The sequence below is a fragment of the Chionomys nivalis genome, chromosome 1 (genome assembly GCF_950005125.1).
Source record: "Chionomys nivalis chromosome 1, mChiNiv1.1, whole genome shotgun sequence".
Taxonomy (NCBI): Eukaryota; Metazoa; Chordata; class Mammalia; order Rodentia; family Cricetidae; genus Chionomys; species Chionomys nivalis.
Window position 1 is genome coordinate 107,612,904 of NC_080086.1, and position 13,323 is coordinate 107,626,226.

Genomic DNA, 13,323 nt, shown 5'->3' on the forward strand with positions numbered 1-13,323 from the left:
CCAGGTTGTTCTGAAACTCACAGAGATCCCCCTGCCTCTGTCTCCCGAGTGCTGGGATTAAAGGCGCACACCACCCCAACCAGCTTTGACATTCAGTATATACATGATACCAGTTCATCTTATTTTTGCTTTCTTTTGTTTTAGAGTCTCCCTGTGTAGCCCAGAACAATGTCCTGCCTCAGCCTCATACATGCTGGTCTTACAGCCAGCTACATGCACTCTTTCTAAAAGAATGGTCCTAGAGACACATGCATGGAGTTTGAGTCTGTGGTGCTGGCTGACGACAAAGGCCAGAAAAGGTGCTCATTTCTGTTGTCGTGAGAGAACACCCTGACTATAATCAGCTTAGTGAAGAATGGATTTGATTTTAGCTCAATCCCAGGTCACAGCCGGTCACTGCAGGGAATGGAGGCAGGAACGTGAAACAGGCCCATTCGAGAAGGCAGAACCCAAGCATATGTCAACTGCACATTCCCTGACCATTCTCTCCACCCACACAGTCTGGGATTCATTCCTACCTCTTCTTTTGAGGCAGGATCTACAGGGCTCAAGTTTTCTTGGCTAAACTGAGGCCAAAAAGTCTTAGCAATCTTGTCTCTGCCTCACTGTTTTTTTGTTTGTTTTGCTTTTGTGTGTATATATATATATATATATTTTTTTTTTTTTGGCAGGGTGTCTCTGTAAGAGTCCTGGCTGTCCTGGAACTTGCTTTGTAGACCAGGCTGGCCTCAAATTCACTAAGATCCACCTGCCTCTGCCTCCCAAAAGCTGGGATTAAAGGCACGCACTACCATTGCCTGACTCTTTTTTTTTTTTTTTCCAAGACAGGATTTCTCTATGTAGCCTTGGCTGTCCTGGGGAACTCACACTCTTTCTGTAGACCAGGCCAGCCTTGAACTAGCAGCAATCTGCTTAAGGCAAGCATTCTTAATTACTGAGCCATCTCTCCAGCCCCGCCAAGGATTTTTCTCTTCAAAACTGAACTTATGGGGGAAACACTAAAGTGTTTTACAGAAGCCTGATATTAAATGTTATCAGATTTTTGTTTTCTTTTATTTTTGTTTTCCAAGACAGGGTTTCCTGTAGCTTTGGAGCCTGTCCTGGAACTTGCTCTGTGTATCAGGTTGCACCTTGAACTCACAGAAATCTGCCTGGCTCTGCCTCCAAGGTGCTGGGATTAAAGGCGTGCACCACGACTGCCAGGCTTAAATGTTATCAGTTTTTATGAAAAACGTAACTTGCAAGAAAAATCTAAATTAAAAGTTGAAACACACTATTTTTTTATATTTTATGTTGATTTTTAATTATTTTCAAGGTCACCATTTTTTTTGGTTTGTTTCGAGACAGGGTTTCTGTTTCCTTGGCTGACATGGAACTTGCTTCGTAGACCAAACTGACCTCAATCTCTCTGCCTCTGCCTCCCAGAAGTTGGGATTAAAGCAAAGAGAAGCGTACATTCCACAAACCCCACTGAGGTCTAGCTGAAGGGCTGATAACCAGAGGCAACCATTACAGGGAATTTTCCCATCCATACTTTTCCTTTATATTTAATACGTTTTGTATAGCCATGGAACTTCAAGTAGTATACCTTTTTAACTTTAAAATGACATGTATTTACGTGTGTGCACACCTATCCTTGCAGCACGGCACGTGTGTGGAGGTCAGAGGACAAGTTGTGGGAGTCAGTTCTCTCCTGCGACGGTGTGGGCCCTGGGTATGGAGCCAGAGTTATCACGTTTGGTGGCAAGTACCTTTACCTTTCAAGACATCTTGCTAGCCCCTCAAGGGGAATATTTTTAAATTTCAGTTGCTTTCGGATTATAAAAGGATCTCCCATTTTTCTACAGGGACTTTGCTTCATTCCCTTAGTTATATGGCCAAAACGATGTTGTGTGTTTATCCATTTTCCTATGGCCATCGCCCTGGCCCAGAGTCTGCTGGAAGAGGCGAGGGAAACCATGACCTGCAGGTGGGTATCGATAACGGGTGTAGGTTCGCAGGGCTTCTCATTGCCTTCACATCCATCCACCCATCACACCATTCTTCTACTCCTTCTTCCCTCTCTCCCTCCGCGGAGGCACCGCAGCCTCCAGGCCTACCTTCTCACGACCTCCACACCTAACAATCCCAGGCCCCGCCCCCACAGCCCGTTTACGTCATCTCCCAGCGCCGGAAGTGTACCCGGCGGCGGGCGGATGGCTCGCGAATTGCCAGGTAGGTCCGCTTGCCGGCGTGAGCGATGCACTGGCTGCTGCCGCTGTCCCACACCGTGACACTGACCGTCGGGCACGTGAGGCGAGGCATTTGCGGGCTCGGGATGTTCTATGCGGTGAGGAGAGGCCGCAAGACCGGCGTCTTCCTGAGCTGGTGAGACGGAGCCGGGCGGAGCCCTTTCTTTATTCTAAACAGCAAACGGCTTGTCGAGTCCTCCCGTGATGCAAGCAGAGACTATTAAAGAGAACGATAATCATTGCAGACCAGAATTTACACAAGGGTTCCCGAGTGCTGGTCGTTCCTGTGGGTGTTTTGTTTGTGAGACAGGACCCCCTGTACCAACTTGAACTTACGGTCTTTCTTCCTTCACTCCCTATTTTCAGGGGTTGCAGATAGACAAGCAGCTGAGCTGCATCCTCCACTCCTCCTTTTTTTTTTTTTTTTTTTTTTTTTGGTTTGGTTTTTCGAGACAGGGTTTCTCTGTGGTTTTGGTACTCCTCCTGTTTTTAAACAGGGCAATCGGGTGGTGCCAATTGTTTGTAAGCTCTGTACTGGTGAGTCTGAGGCAGGAGCATCAAATTAGAGGTCAGCATGGCCTATAGAAGGAAAACTTCACAGAGAGGAGAGGAAGAAGGGGGCGAGAGATGGGAGAGTCTCAAGCTAGAAGCTAGTCTTTGCCTTTGGATCCTTGTAGCAGCCCTTGAAGGCAGATGATGTCTTCAGTGTCATGGAAGGGTATGTGGCAGAATCAGGGCTTGAACCCAGGTTTGGGCCTATATGACAGTAAACTTCTGATGTCAAGGTTTGTTGTCCCTGTGCACCTGTATATTTACCTGGCCTCAGTGGCGACAGTACTGAGGAAGAAATGTCTCCAAAGAGAACCCTTTTTCGGTGACTGGATTTTTTGTTTCTTTATTTGTTCTGATTTGGTTTTTGTTTTTTTGTGATATAGTTTCTTTTTGTAGCCTAGGTTGTCCTGGAACTAACTCTGTAGACCAGGCTGGCCTTGAACTCACATAGATCTGTCTGCCTCAGCCTCCAGAGCTCTGAGATTAAGGGGGAGTGCCACCACTGCCTGACTTGATTGATTCTTAAAGATGAACAAAATTTTAGTACGCAGTGAAGTTGTGGAAGACCCTATGGTATTAGTGTACCTCCTGGATGGCATTTAGCAGAATGGGCTGGCCAGTCTTAACACTGAAAAGGGAGCTAAATTGTGAGGTATATTATGCAGACCAAAAAAGAGTTATTAAAGATGAAACAGTGTGGAGGAATACTGACTGTATCATGCTAAGAGAAACGACAGGTTGAAATGGTCTACGGTGCGTGTTTCCAAATACATGGCATCCCGGAACAAATGCAGAGATTGCTGCACAAGTCAGTGTTTTTAGGGTTAGAACTGAGGGAGGGATGAATGTGAGAACAAACAGGTTTTGTTTGGAGACAGACTGGCCTTGAACTGGCTATAAATCAAAGATGACCCTGAACATCTGATCTTTTGTCTCCACTTCCCAAATGCTGGGATGATGGGTGTGTACTCCCAAACCAAGGTGGTTTGGGTTGCGATTTTTGAGACAGGGTTTCTAAGCTGCACTGGCTGGCCTAGACCTGTATATGGATTAGGATGGTGTTGAATTTGGTGATCCTCCTGCCTTGCCTCTATTGTGTGGGATTATAGGCATGCATCCCCCCACCTCCAGGCTCCATCCAGGCAGGGATTTCTCAGGCATGAGGTTGTTCGGAATGGTGTGGTAACGTGGACCCATGTCACCGTCATTGCGCATCCACTAAACCTGTAGACTTCACAGCATTGTCAGTGAGCCCCATTGGAAGCAATGGGCTAGGAACTTCTGGAGGCAGAGGCGTACAGAACTATTGACTTTCTGTTCCTTTTTTTCTGTTCCTGTGAACGTAAAACTTCTGAAAAACTTGACACTGGCCGGGTGGCGGTGATGCATGCCTTTAATCCCAGTACTCGGGAGGCAGAGGCAAGTGGATTTCTGTGAGTTCAAAGCCAACCTGGTCTACAGAGTGAGTTCCAGGACAGGTAGGTTTCTTTTTCTTTTTCTTTTCTTTTTCCTTTTGGCTTTTCTGTGGCTTTGGAGCCCTGCTCCAGGACAGGTTTCAAAGCTACAGAGAAACCTTGTCTTGAAAAAACAGAAATAAATAAATAGATAAAATTAAGTTAAAAAAAAGCAAATGGAGATGTAAATTGAAGAGGGAAGAAAGCTTGGGCTGATGTATGCACTCTTCTAGGAGTGAGTGCAGAGCGCAGGTGGACCGGTTTCCTGCCGCCAGGTTTAAGAAGTTTGCCACAGAAGATGAAGCTTGGGCCTTTGTCAGGAGCTCTCCAAGCCCAGAGGGCTCAAAGGGTATGTAACGTTAGTGTGGTATTTTAACCTATGAACAGCCCCTTGATTCCCCAACATCACTGTGTCTGCTTCTGTAGAGGAGGTGAAATGATATCTGTCTGTCTTTCCCTGTATAGATTAGAGTTAAGAATAGTGGTTCAAGCTGGGTAATGATGGTGCATGGCTTTAATCTGGGCACTCGGGAGGCAGAGGCAGGCAGATTTCCCAATTGAGACCAGCCTGGTCTATAGATTGAGTTCCAAGACAGCCAGGGCTACACAGAAATTGTCTCAAGAAAAAAAAAAAAAGTCATTCAGAGACTAGAGAGCTGACTTAGAGGACCAGAGTTTGATTCTTAGCGCCCATGTGGGGTGACTCACAACCTCCTGTCACTCAGGAGGGATGGACGCTCAAACACATACACAATTAAAAGTAAATCTTTTACAAAGAATAGTGTGGTTCAGCCAGGTGTGTATGGTGCCTAGGATTGGGAACTGAAGGCGTACTATAAGGGACATCAGATTTAGAGCACACGCATGACTCAGGTGAGCAAGCTGACTAATTTAGAACATGTGACAAAAAAAAAAAAAACCACCAAATGTATGTCTGAAGCCCTTGGGAAGTTTCAGGACCTTTTTATTTATTCATCCCTTTATTGCTATTTATTTTCAGAGGGAGCCTTGGACTCTCTGGAGCTCCTACAGGGCCAGAGTCTGGGATGGTTCGTTCTCGGTCGTTCCCTCTTGGCAGGGCTACATCCAGAGTACCCCAGTCTGGTTCATGTACTCTCTGGTTTTGGGTCATAGTCAGAATCTCTTTCAGGGCAGGAAACTGAACACGTGCAGGACTTAGAGGTGAAGACCAGCAAGCGGCCTCGGGAGCCTCTGGGTGAAGGGGAAGAACTGCCCGAGCCAGGAGCAAAGCACACCAAACAGAACACGGAACACATGGAACCGGATCCCCTAGTGAGCAAGGACACGTTTTCTTATATGGGTATGCCTTTCTCGGGTTCAATTTTTTGTTTTTGTTTTCCGAGAGGGTTTCTCTGTGTAGCTTTGAAGCCTGTCCTGGAACTAGTTCTTGTAGAACAGGCTGACCTCAAACTCACAGAGATCCGCCTGCCTCTGCCTCCTGAGTGCTGGGATTAAAGGCGTGCGCCACCACTGCCTGGTGGGTTCAAAATTTTTAATACACTTACAAAAAAAGAACAGTCAGCATGAAATCTTTTCCTTTCTAAGTGAGAGGAATTTAAGCTCTTTGTTTTATTGTTGTTGTTGGTTTTATTGAGACAGGGTCTCAGTGTTTAGCCCTTAAAGTCTCAAACTTAGAGATCTTCCTGCCTGCAACCCCCCCAGTGCTGGAATTAAGGATATAGGCAGTCAGTGTAAAATTTAAGCTGATTTTTAGTCCTATTTTTTTTTTCTAATATAAATATTCTCTAGAAATTCCTGAGGTCTTTTTTTTTTTTTTTTTTGCTTTTTGGAGACATTGTTTTTCTGTGGTTTTGGAGCCTGTCCTGGAACTAGCTCTTGTAGACCAGGCTGGTCTCGAACTCACAGAGATCCGCCTGCCTCTGCCTCCCAAGTGCTGGGATTAAAGGCGTCTGAGGTCTTTTATTTTGGAGAGAGCGCATTAACAAAAAGTCTCTTTGGTTTCTTCCTCAACAGGCCAGGGCTCGTATCAGTGCGGTCCTACCCTTTTGCCTTTTATTTTGCAGTGTGGTCCCACTGAGTTACCCAAGGTGGCATTGAACTACTCCCTTTGAAGCCCAGGCTAGCCTTCAACTTGCTATCCTCTTTCTTTAGCCTCCCAGCCATCTGGGTCCTTTGTAGCCAGTTCTGGCAATGAGGCCATTATTTATAGGTAATCAAATAGTGCAAAAATCATTAATCTTTTGAGAATTCTTGGGGAACCCTCACATAGCCACAGGCTGCTGAGGCAGAGGAAGGAGGAGGGTCCAAGCAGAGCTGCCTGCTGGAGCTGAGCAGTGCCAGCCTGAAGCCGTTTGTCCAATCCTCAGACCTCACTGGGTCCTGCGGAAAAGAGATCCAAGGGCAGCTGTGTGCTCTTAGTAACTACAGTATGTAAATTTCCTTTTGTCTTGCATGCCTGGGAACAGAGAGAGGCAGCATTTAAAGATGAATCAGCATTTGGTGTGTCCTGAGTTTTTGCCAAGAGGAAAGGCCATCTATGCTTTCCCTCCAGGGACGGCGCCAGGGGTCACTGGAGCTGGGAGAGTAGACACAGGTTTGGCGGTTTCCCAAGATGAGCAGGTCCTTTCACTGCACATTGTGCTGCACAGGTGTGTCAGCTTGACACAGACTAGAGACTGAGAGGACGGGACCTCAGTTGAAAATGCTTCCATAAGGTCAGCCTATAGGCATTTTTTTAGAATAGTGATTTGCAGAGAAGGGTCCAGCCCGCAGTAGGTGGTGCCTTCCCTGGGCTGGTGGTCCTGGATCCCATAAGAAAGCAGGCTGAGCAAGCTATGGGAGCAAGCCAGTAAGCAACACTCCTCCATGGTTTCTGCATCAGCTCCTGCTTTCAGGTTCCTGCCCTGCTTGAGTTCCTCTCCTGACTTCCTTCAGTGATGGATGTTGATTATGATGTTTCATCAGATTAATGTTTCATCGGTCACTCATTGGCAGGAACCTAAGGAATGAGCCATTTCCAGCTTGCCAGCTGTCACTTAGCAGTGTCTTTAGTGGCTTCAAGGAAGGTTTAGTCGTGTGTGTAGAAACCAAATTCCAGCCTCTGCTCTTTGAGGCCACTGGTCCCCGTCTTCCCCTGAGCCTGCTGTGCTCAGGCCGCTGTCCTCTGGACAGCACCTCCTGTGCAGGTGGTCTCTGATGTCCCCTCTCCCACTCAGTTTCTCCTGTACTCTGCTGAGGGTGTTGCTGACCACACTCGGGCCTGACAGTGGTCCTGGGTCTGCTCTTCCCACTTGAGCAAGCCATGTTTGAAAGGAGGAAGCAGAGATGAGAACTACTTTACAGTTAGTAGCAAATGTGCTAAGAGGAAATGTGACCCTTGCCAGCAAATTTGACTTTCTAGCTTATGGGGCCAGCATCCCACCAAGCATTTCTTTTTCTGGAAGGACAGCTTGAGAGTGAAAGTGACTGAGCCACGAGGGACCCCTTTAGTTTGAGGTATAAGCAGGTCTCACACTGGGAAGTTCTGTCTTTAACTCACCTGGCATGTGGGACAAGCAAAAAGTGGCCACACCCCATAGGGGGATCCATGTCATCCTGGACAGAAAAATAAAGTGGTGGTCAGTGTTGAGCAGGTTGGTGCAGTATCCTCCCTCCTCCCTCTCACAGGAGAGTCTGTTGTAGTCTACACGGATGGCTGCTGTTCCAGTAACGGGCGGAATCGAGCAAGAGCAGGAATTGGCGTTTACTGGGGGCCAGGCCACCCCTTGTAAGTAAACACAGCTGAGTGTGAACACCACGTTTTTATAAGTCTTGTCAGGATTTGCTTATTGGTGTATTCTTGGTGAAACCTGCCCCATAAAGAGCATTGGTGGGGGTAGAAGAGCAACTTTGATTTATATCCGTGCCAGGCAGCTTGGTTCTTGACAGTGCCAAATGCTGAGACTTGGTGTTGTTTCCCTGTGCCTAGTTTGTACTTGTCATAACGTGTGTGTGTGTGTGTGTGTGTGTGTGTGTGTGTGTGTATGTACATGTAGAGGAGCCAGCCAACAGTGATGAAGGGACAGGGTGCCAGCTCAGAAGCCGTCGTGTCCCTGACTTATTTTTCTTAGATAGGGTTTCCCTATGTAGCCTTGGCTGGCCTACAACTCACTATGAGGCTGGCGTGGCACTCATAGAGATCCTCCTGCCTCTCTCACTCTCTCTTTTTCGCAAGTGCTGGGATTAAATGTGTGTACCACCACACCTGGTGACTTTTTTAGACTGAAGATGCTTAACCTAGACACACTCAGAAAGCACAGCCAAAGGTGTGAACTGGACCATTCACATTTACCCAGTCCTTGCAGTGAGGGATATGGAGTGGCGGCTGTCAGCTACCCCCGAGGTTCTCTAACCAGGTTTGAGGTTCATTGGGAACTGCCGGCAGACATAGTTTGTTCATTAATTTAAAAAGTATTTTATTTTTTCCATTTTAAATATTTACCTGTATTCAACATATTTTTTTTCTTTTTTTTTTTTTTTTATTTTTTATTTTTATTTTTTTATTTTATTTTTTTTTTTTTTTTGGTTTTTCGAGACAGGGTTTCTCTGTGGCTTTGGAGCCTGTCCTGGAACTAGCTCTGTAGACCAGGCTGGTCTCGAACTCACAGAGATCCGCCTGCCTCTGCCTCCCGAGTGCTGGGATTAAAGGCGTGCGCCACCACCGCCCGGCTGTATTCAACATATTAATTAACTCAGGTAATAAGGGTTTTGTTTTGTTTTTGTTTTCACTGTGTAGCCCTGGCTGACTTGTAACTCATGGAGATTCTCTTCCCTCAGCCACTCAAGTGCCTGGGATTAAAGTATACACCAAGCTGGGCAGTGGTAGTCCAGGCCTTTCAAGAAATCTTGTCAAAGTGTGCACTACCATGCCCAGCATAGCACAGTGAACTTTTTATATCTTCAACCTTGGATCTTTTCTTTTCTTTTTTTTCTTTCTTTTTTTTTTTTTTTTTTGTATGTTGAGACGGTCTCTCTGCAACCCTGGTTTTCCTGGAGCTCTCTGTGTAGACCAGAGACTGGCCTCCAACTCACTGAGATCCTCCTGCCTCTGCCTCTAGAGTGCTGGGATTTACAGGTGTATGTTTTTTTTTTTTTTTAATTTTTCGAGTCAAGGTTTCTCTGTAGCTTTGGAGCCTGTCCTGGAACTCACTCTGTCAACCAGGCTGGCCTCGAACTCACAGAGATCCACCTGCCTCTGCCTCCCGAGTGCTGGGACTAAAGGCATGTGCCACCACCACCCAGCCCTTGGACCAGGGTCTCATGGGTACTTGGCCCTGAGCTGTTTTTCGAGGCTGTTGCTCGTGTGTATGTTTTATGTTTCAGTTGAAAGTGAACACTAGTTTGTTATTATCCATTGAGAAGAATCGCTCTAGGAGTTAGCATTGTAATTTTGTTTTTTCTTTTTTGTGCTGTTTTGAAACAGAAATGTAGGTATTAGACTTCCTGGGCGACAGACAAACCAGAGAGCCGAGATCCATGTAAGTTCCAGATAATTGTGGGTCTTCCTGTCCTCCATGTGACACAAGATCAGTCCTGTTCCCCTTCTTATTGTCCCAGATAGAAGGTATTGAAAGTCCACAAGAAACGCTTAGGCTAACAGCAGTCTTCAGAGTCTCTAGAAGAGCTCCAGGATCATTTCATGTGGTTCCATGGGGGCATTGTAAGTGCAGCCTCTTCACATAGAGACGATAGCACAGTGGTACAGACAGAGCCGTGCTTCGGGCTTAGAGCCCCCAGTGGGTAATGCAGAGAGTTGAGCATTTTCCACATAGCATGACCTTGGACTTGGTTTTTCAAGGCAGCCTGCAAAGCCATCATGCAAGCCAGGGCTCAGAACATCAGCAAGCTGGTTCTTTACACAGACAGCATGTTCACCATCAACGGTAAGCCTTCCCGGGTACTGAGAAGGAAAACAGGCCTTTCTTCCTAGAAAGAGGTGGTGTCACAGTCCCGGGTGATGCTGGGCTTTTCAGGTTCAGAGAAATAGGAATCTGGGTCTGTTGTCTTGGGGGGGGGGGGTGCTCCTTGGCTCCCTAACACCTGAGGTCAGAAAGCTAATAACTACGGGTCACAGCATGCTGGCTCAGGGGCTGGGGTGGCTGAGCAGAAGCACGTGGAGTTCCTGTTCCTCTGATTGGATCAGGGAGAGGAAAGGCGGGACTTTGGGACTGCTTGAAGGAACAAGGGAGAGCACCTAAGGGAAGCATCCAGTCTCTGACTCGGAATGAGAGGAGCCACTGTGAGGAGAGATAAGGGTCCAGGAGAGGCCAGGCCCTGCTGATGGATGAGTGTGAGCGTGTGTTCCCTAGGGATAACCAGCTGGGTCCAGGGCTGGAAGAAGAACGGCTGGAGGACGAGCACGGGGAAGGATGTGATCAACAAGGAGGACTTCATGGAGCTGGACGAGCTCAGCCAGGGCATGGACATCAAGTGGGTGAGTCCACTGCACATCGCATGGCCTGAATTAGCTGAGAGGTGGGGTCGGGAAAGGGTTTGTGGCCAGGTTAAAGCAGCAGCTTCCACCAAGTCAATGTGTTAGCTGTATTAGACACAGAATGGGTTTCAGTGTGACAGCATCGACCGTGTACATCATGTTTGGGGTGTACCCACCCCCACTCCTCCTTTTCTCCTCCTCTCATGGTTTTCTCTGTTTCCTGTGATGCAGTATGTTTAATCGGTTGTTCACAGGGTACAGAAGCATGGGCACCTTAGTAGTATCTACAGCCCTGAAGGAAGTCTATCCTCCCTCAGAAAGCATTAACCACCCAGGGAGTGGGGGGACCTCATGCACCCTTCCTGCATTGGGACAGTGTTGGCAGGTCCAGTTCTGGGCAGACCCTGTGCTGATGAGTTCATGAGGGCTGTAGCCATGTCTCAATTCCACTCCTTTCCCTGGCTGTCATATTCTTCTCTCTTCTCCCATGATATATCCTGCCCAGGAGCAGGTGACATTGATGTCTTTCTTATGGCTGAGCACTCAACAGTCAATTATCTCAGGCCAGTTATGGACCTGCAATAATCGCCACCCACTGCAGGAAAAGGAACAGCAGCACTAATCTACGAGCAAACGCAGGCATCTAGCGAGACAGTAGTAGCTCTCCCACCCGGGCCCAGCACACGACTTCACAGGTTTGCAGCACCAGGTGTGAGTTCCTCCTGTGGGGTGGGCTGGAACTCCATTCAGAAGGCAGATGGTCACCTCAAAAAGATTTGTCACTATTACTCTAGTGGGTACTTCTTACCTGTCGGGTTGGTGTTATGGCATGTTTCTTCCCCAGCAACCTACACAGTGCCTTCCCAAGCTAGGAAAGCTAGCCAGCAGGGAGGCAGCTTCCAGATCAGTTTCAGGTGGATTTCTGTGTGTCCTGCAGCCAAGGAATGTGTTGTCTTCAGCAGTAAGGTCTTAGCATCTAGTTCTGGTGCCCCCCCCAAGTACAGTGCAACAGCCTGTACTGTTTTGGGGACCCCAGTGAACCAACTTCTTAACAAAATAGTCTATATATTTTGTCATCTTGAGTATTGTGGTTGGGTGAGACAGGCAGTTGTAGCCCAGGTTGGTTTCTAATGAGCTGTGTAGCCAGGGTGGTCTCGATTGAGTCTCTGATCCTGCCAGTGTTGATTGCAGGCTCATGCCACCTCCCTCAGTTTATGTGGCAATGAGGACTGCACCCCGGACGAATACTAGCTGAGCCATGGCTCCCAGCCTAGTGTCTTTTACCCACTTCCGAGGAGAAGAGGCGGGCTGTGAACATGAGCTTTGTGACACATGTATACATCAGGAAAGATTAAAGGGGATTTTTATTTTAACAGATGCACATTCCTGGTCACTCGGGATTTGTGGGCAACGAAGAAGCTGACAGGTTGGCAAGGGAAGGCGCGAAGCAGTCTGAAAACTGAGCAGAGTGGTTGCTGCACACTCGGACCCGAGGCAGTGACTGTTCATTTGCCCTGATGTGCTGTGGGGCCACAGCTGGAAGACTCAACCATGACCTGTGACACCACCGCTTGACGAGAAGTGCTTAAATGATGAAAGGGGAGGAAGTTTCAGCCTTTGTGCTTTGTGGGTCTGATATTCTTGTTTGATTTGTTGTAGTGTGGCCGAAAATGCTCCAGCTTGATTTCAGTAGGAATCGGTGAGACACTGGTCAGTAGGTGTGGTCTAAAGGTTCCAGAATGTTTATTTTCCTTCCGGTGTGCACAGGTACAAGCCTCCTGCCCTTGCAGGCGCCCTGTGTCTCTGTGTGCATCAGAGATGACATGGCCATGCAGGAGCTAAGGCTGGTCTGAGGCCAGGCAGAGCCTGCCCAGGTGACCTTGATTCCCGGACCACCTTGAAGGACAGCTGAGGACTTTAAAAATCAAGATGCATAAATATATTACTATTAGATTTCTTTGGCTGTTTTTCCTAAAAATACTGTATAAATTTAAAAATGTTTAAAGTTATCCTTATTTATTTTTATAATAAAAATATACAGGAATTATACAAAATAATTCAGTTTATAAAGTTACTGTTAAAGGTACTATCTAAAACTAGAAGTTGAGAAAATCAGTCTAGAGAAACAGGTGGTCAGATTGTTCTTAGGCAGACCCTCGTGGCCCTTAAGAAATGGAATGCCGTGCAGCCTTACTCTAGAGAAGACAGGGATGACGGGGACACTGAGTCAGTGCTTGCACCTGTGCTGACTCTGAGTTCCTTAGACTGGGACACTGGGCTGTCTGCCAGAGCCCAGGGCAGGTGGAGTCATCTCGTGAAGATGCGATGTTTTTGATGTCACAGCAGGTCTCTGAAAGAACTCGAAGCACAAGTGTGTATCAGGGAGGACGGGGTGTTGGCCTGAGTGAGGCTGGGGTGACTGGTATCCATCTCTGCTGGCTTGGCGAGGGATCTGTGTAGTAAGGCCAGCTCACCGTCCTGCATGGAGGTGGGGGAATGGATAACTGCGTGTTTCACAAGCTTGAGAACCTGACCTGAGTTCAGACCCCAGCACCATGTAACCAGATGGGCATGATCAAAGCACGCTTGGACCCCCAGCACTGTGAGGGGTAAAAACTTCAGAGTTGCTGCT

The 13,323-nt window shown here is 47.4% G+C and overlaps 1 protein-coding gene across 5 annotated transcripts; it reads left to right on the forward strand.

Moving 5' to 3' along the window:
- The first annotated feature begins 2,180 nt into the window (after nucleotides 1-2,180).
- Rnaseh1 (ribonuclease H1) lies at nucleotides 2,181-13,036 on the forward strand. Of its 5 annotated transcripts, XM_057783459.1 has the most exons (9): nucleotides 2,227-2,367; nucleotides 4,187-4,261; nucleotides 4,471-4,586; nucleotides 5,388-5,558; nucleotides 7,886-7,985; nucleotides 9,681-9,735; nucleotides 10,056-10,140; nucleotides 10,567-10,691; nucleotides 12,068-13,030. In XM_057783459.1, exons 4-9 carry the CDS (start codon nucleotides 5,513-5,515, stop codon nucleotides 12,152-12,154), a joined length of 498 nt encoding a protein of 165 aa, XP_057639442.1. In that variant the 5' UTR covers nucleotides 2,227-2,367; nucleotides 4,187-4,261; nucleotides 4,471-4,586; nucleotides 5,388-5,512; the 3' UTR covers nucleotides 12,155-13,030. The 5 variants fall into 5 exon arrangements, with proteins under 5 accessions (XP_057639448.1, XP_057639423.1, XP_057639424.1 ...); XM_057783465.1 differs by lacking the exons at nucleotides 2,227-2,367; nucleotides 4,187-4,261 and adding an exon at nucleotides 2,181-2,214; XM_057783440.1 differs by lacking the exon at nucleotides 4,187-4,261 and having other exon boundaries at nucleotides 2,195-2,367; nucleotides 12,068-13,031.
- The last annotated feature ends 287 nt before the right edge of the window (nucleotides 13,037-13,323 follow it).

What these genes read in the sequence shown, in the direction of transcription:
- Rnaseh1 (XM_057783440.1), top strand. Translation starts at nt 2,240, where the DNA reads ATGCACTGGCTGCTGCCGCTGTCCCACACCGTGACACTGACCGTCGGG. An exon ending in GGACACGTTTTCTTATATGG is followed by an intron (nt 5,559 to 7,885) that starts GTATGCCTTTCT and finishes TCCCTCTCACAG; the next exon opens with GAGAGTCTGTTGTAGTCTAC. An exon ending in CAGCATGTTCACCATCAACG is followed by an intron (nt 10,141 to 10,566) that starts GTAAGCCTTCCC and finishes TGTGTTCCCTAG; the next exon opens with GGATAACCAGCTGGGTCCAG.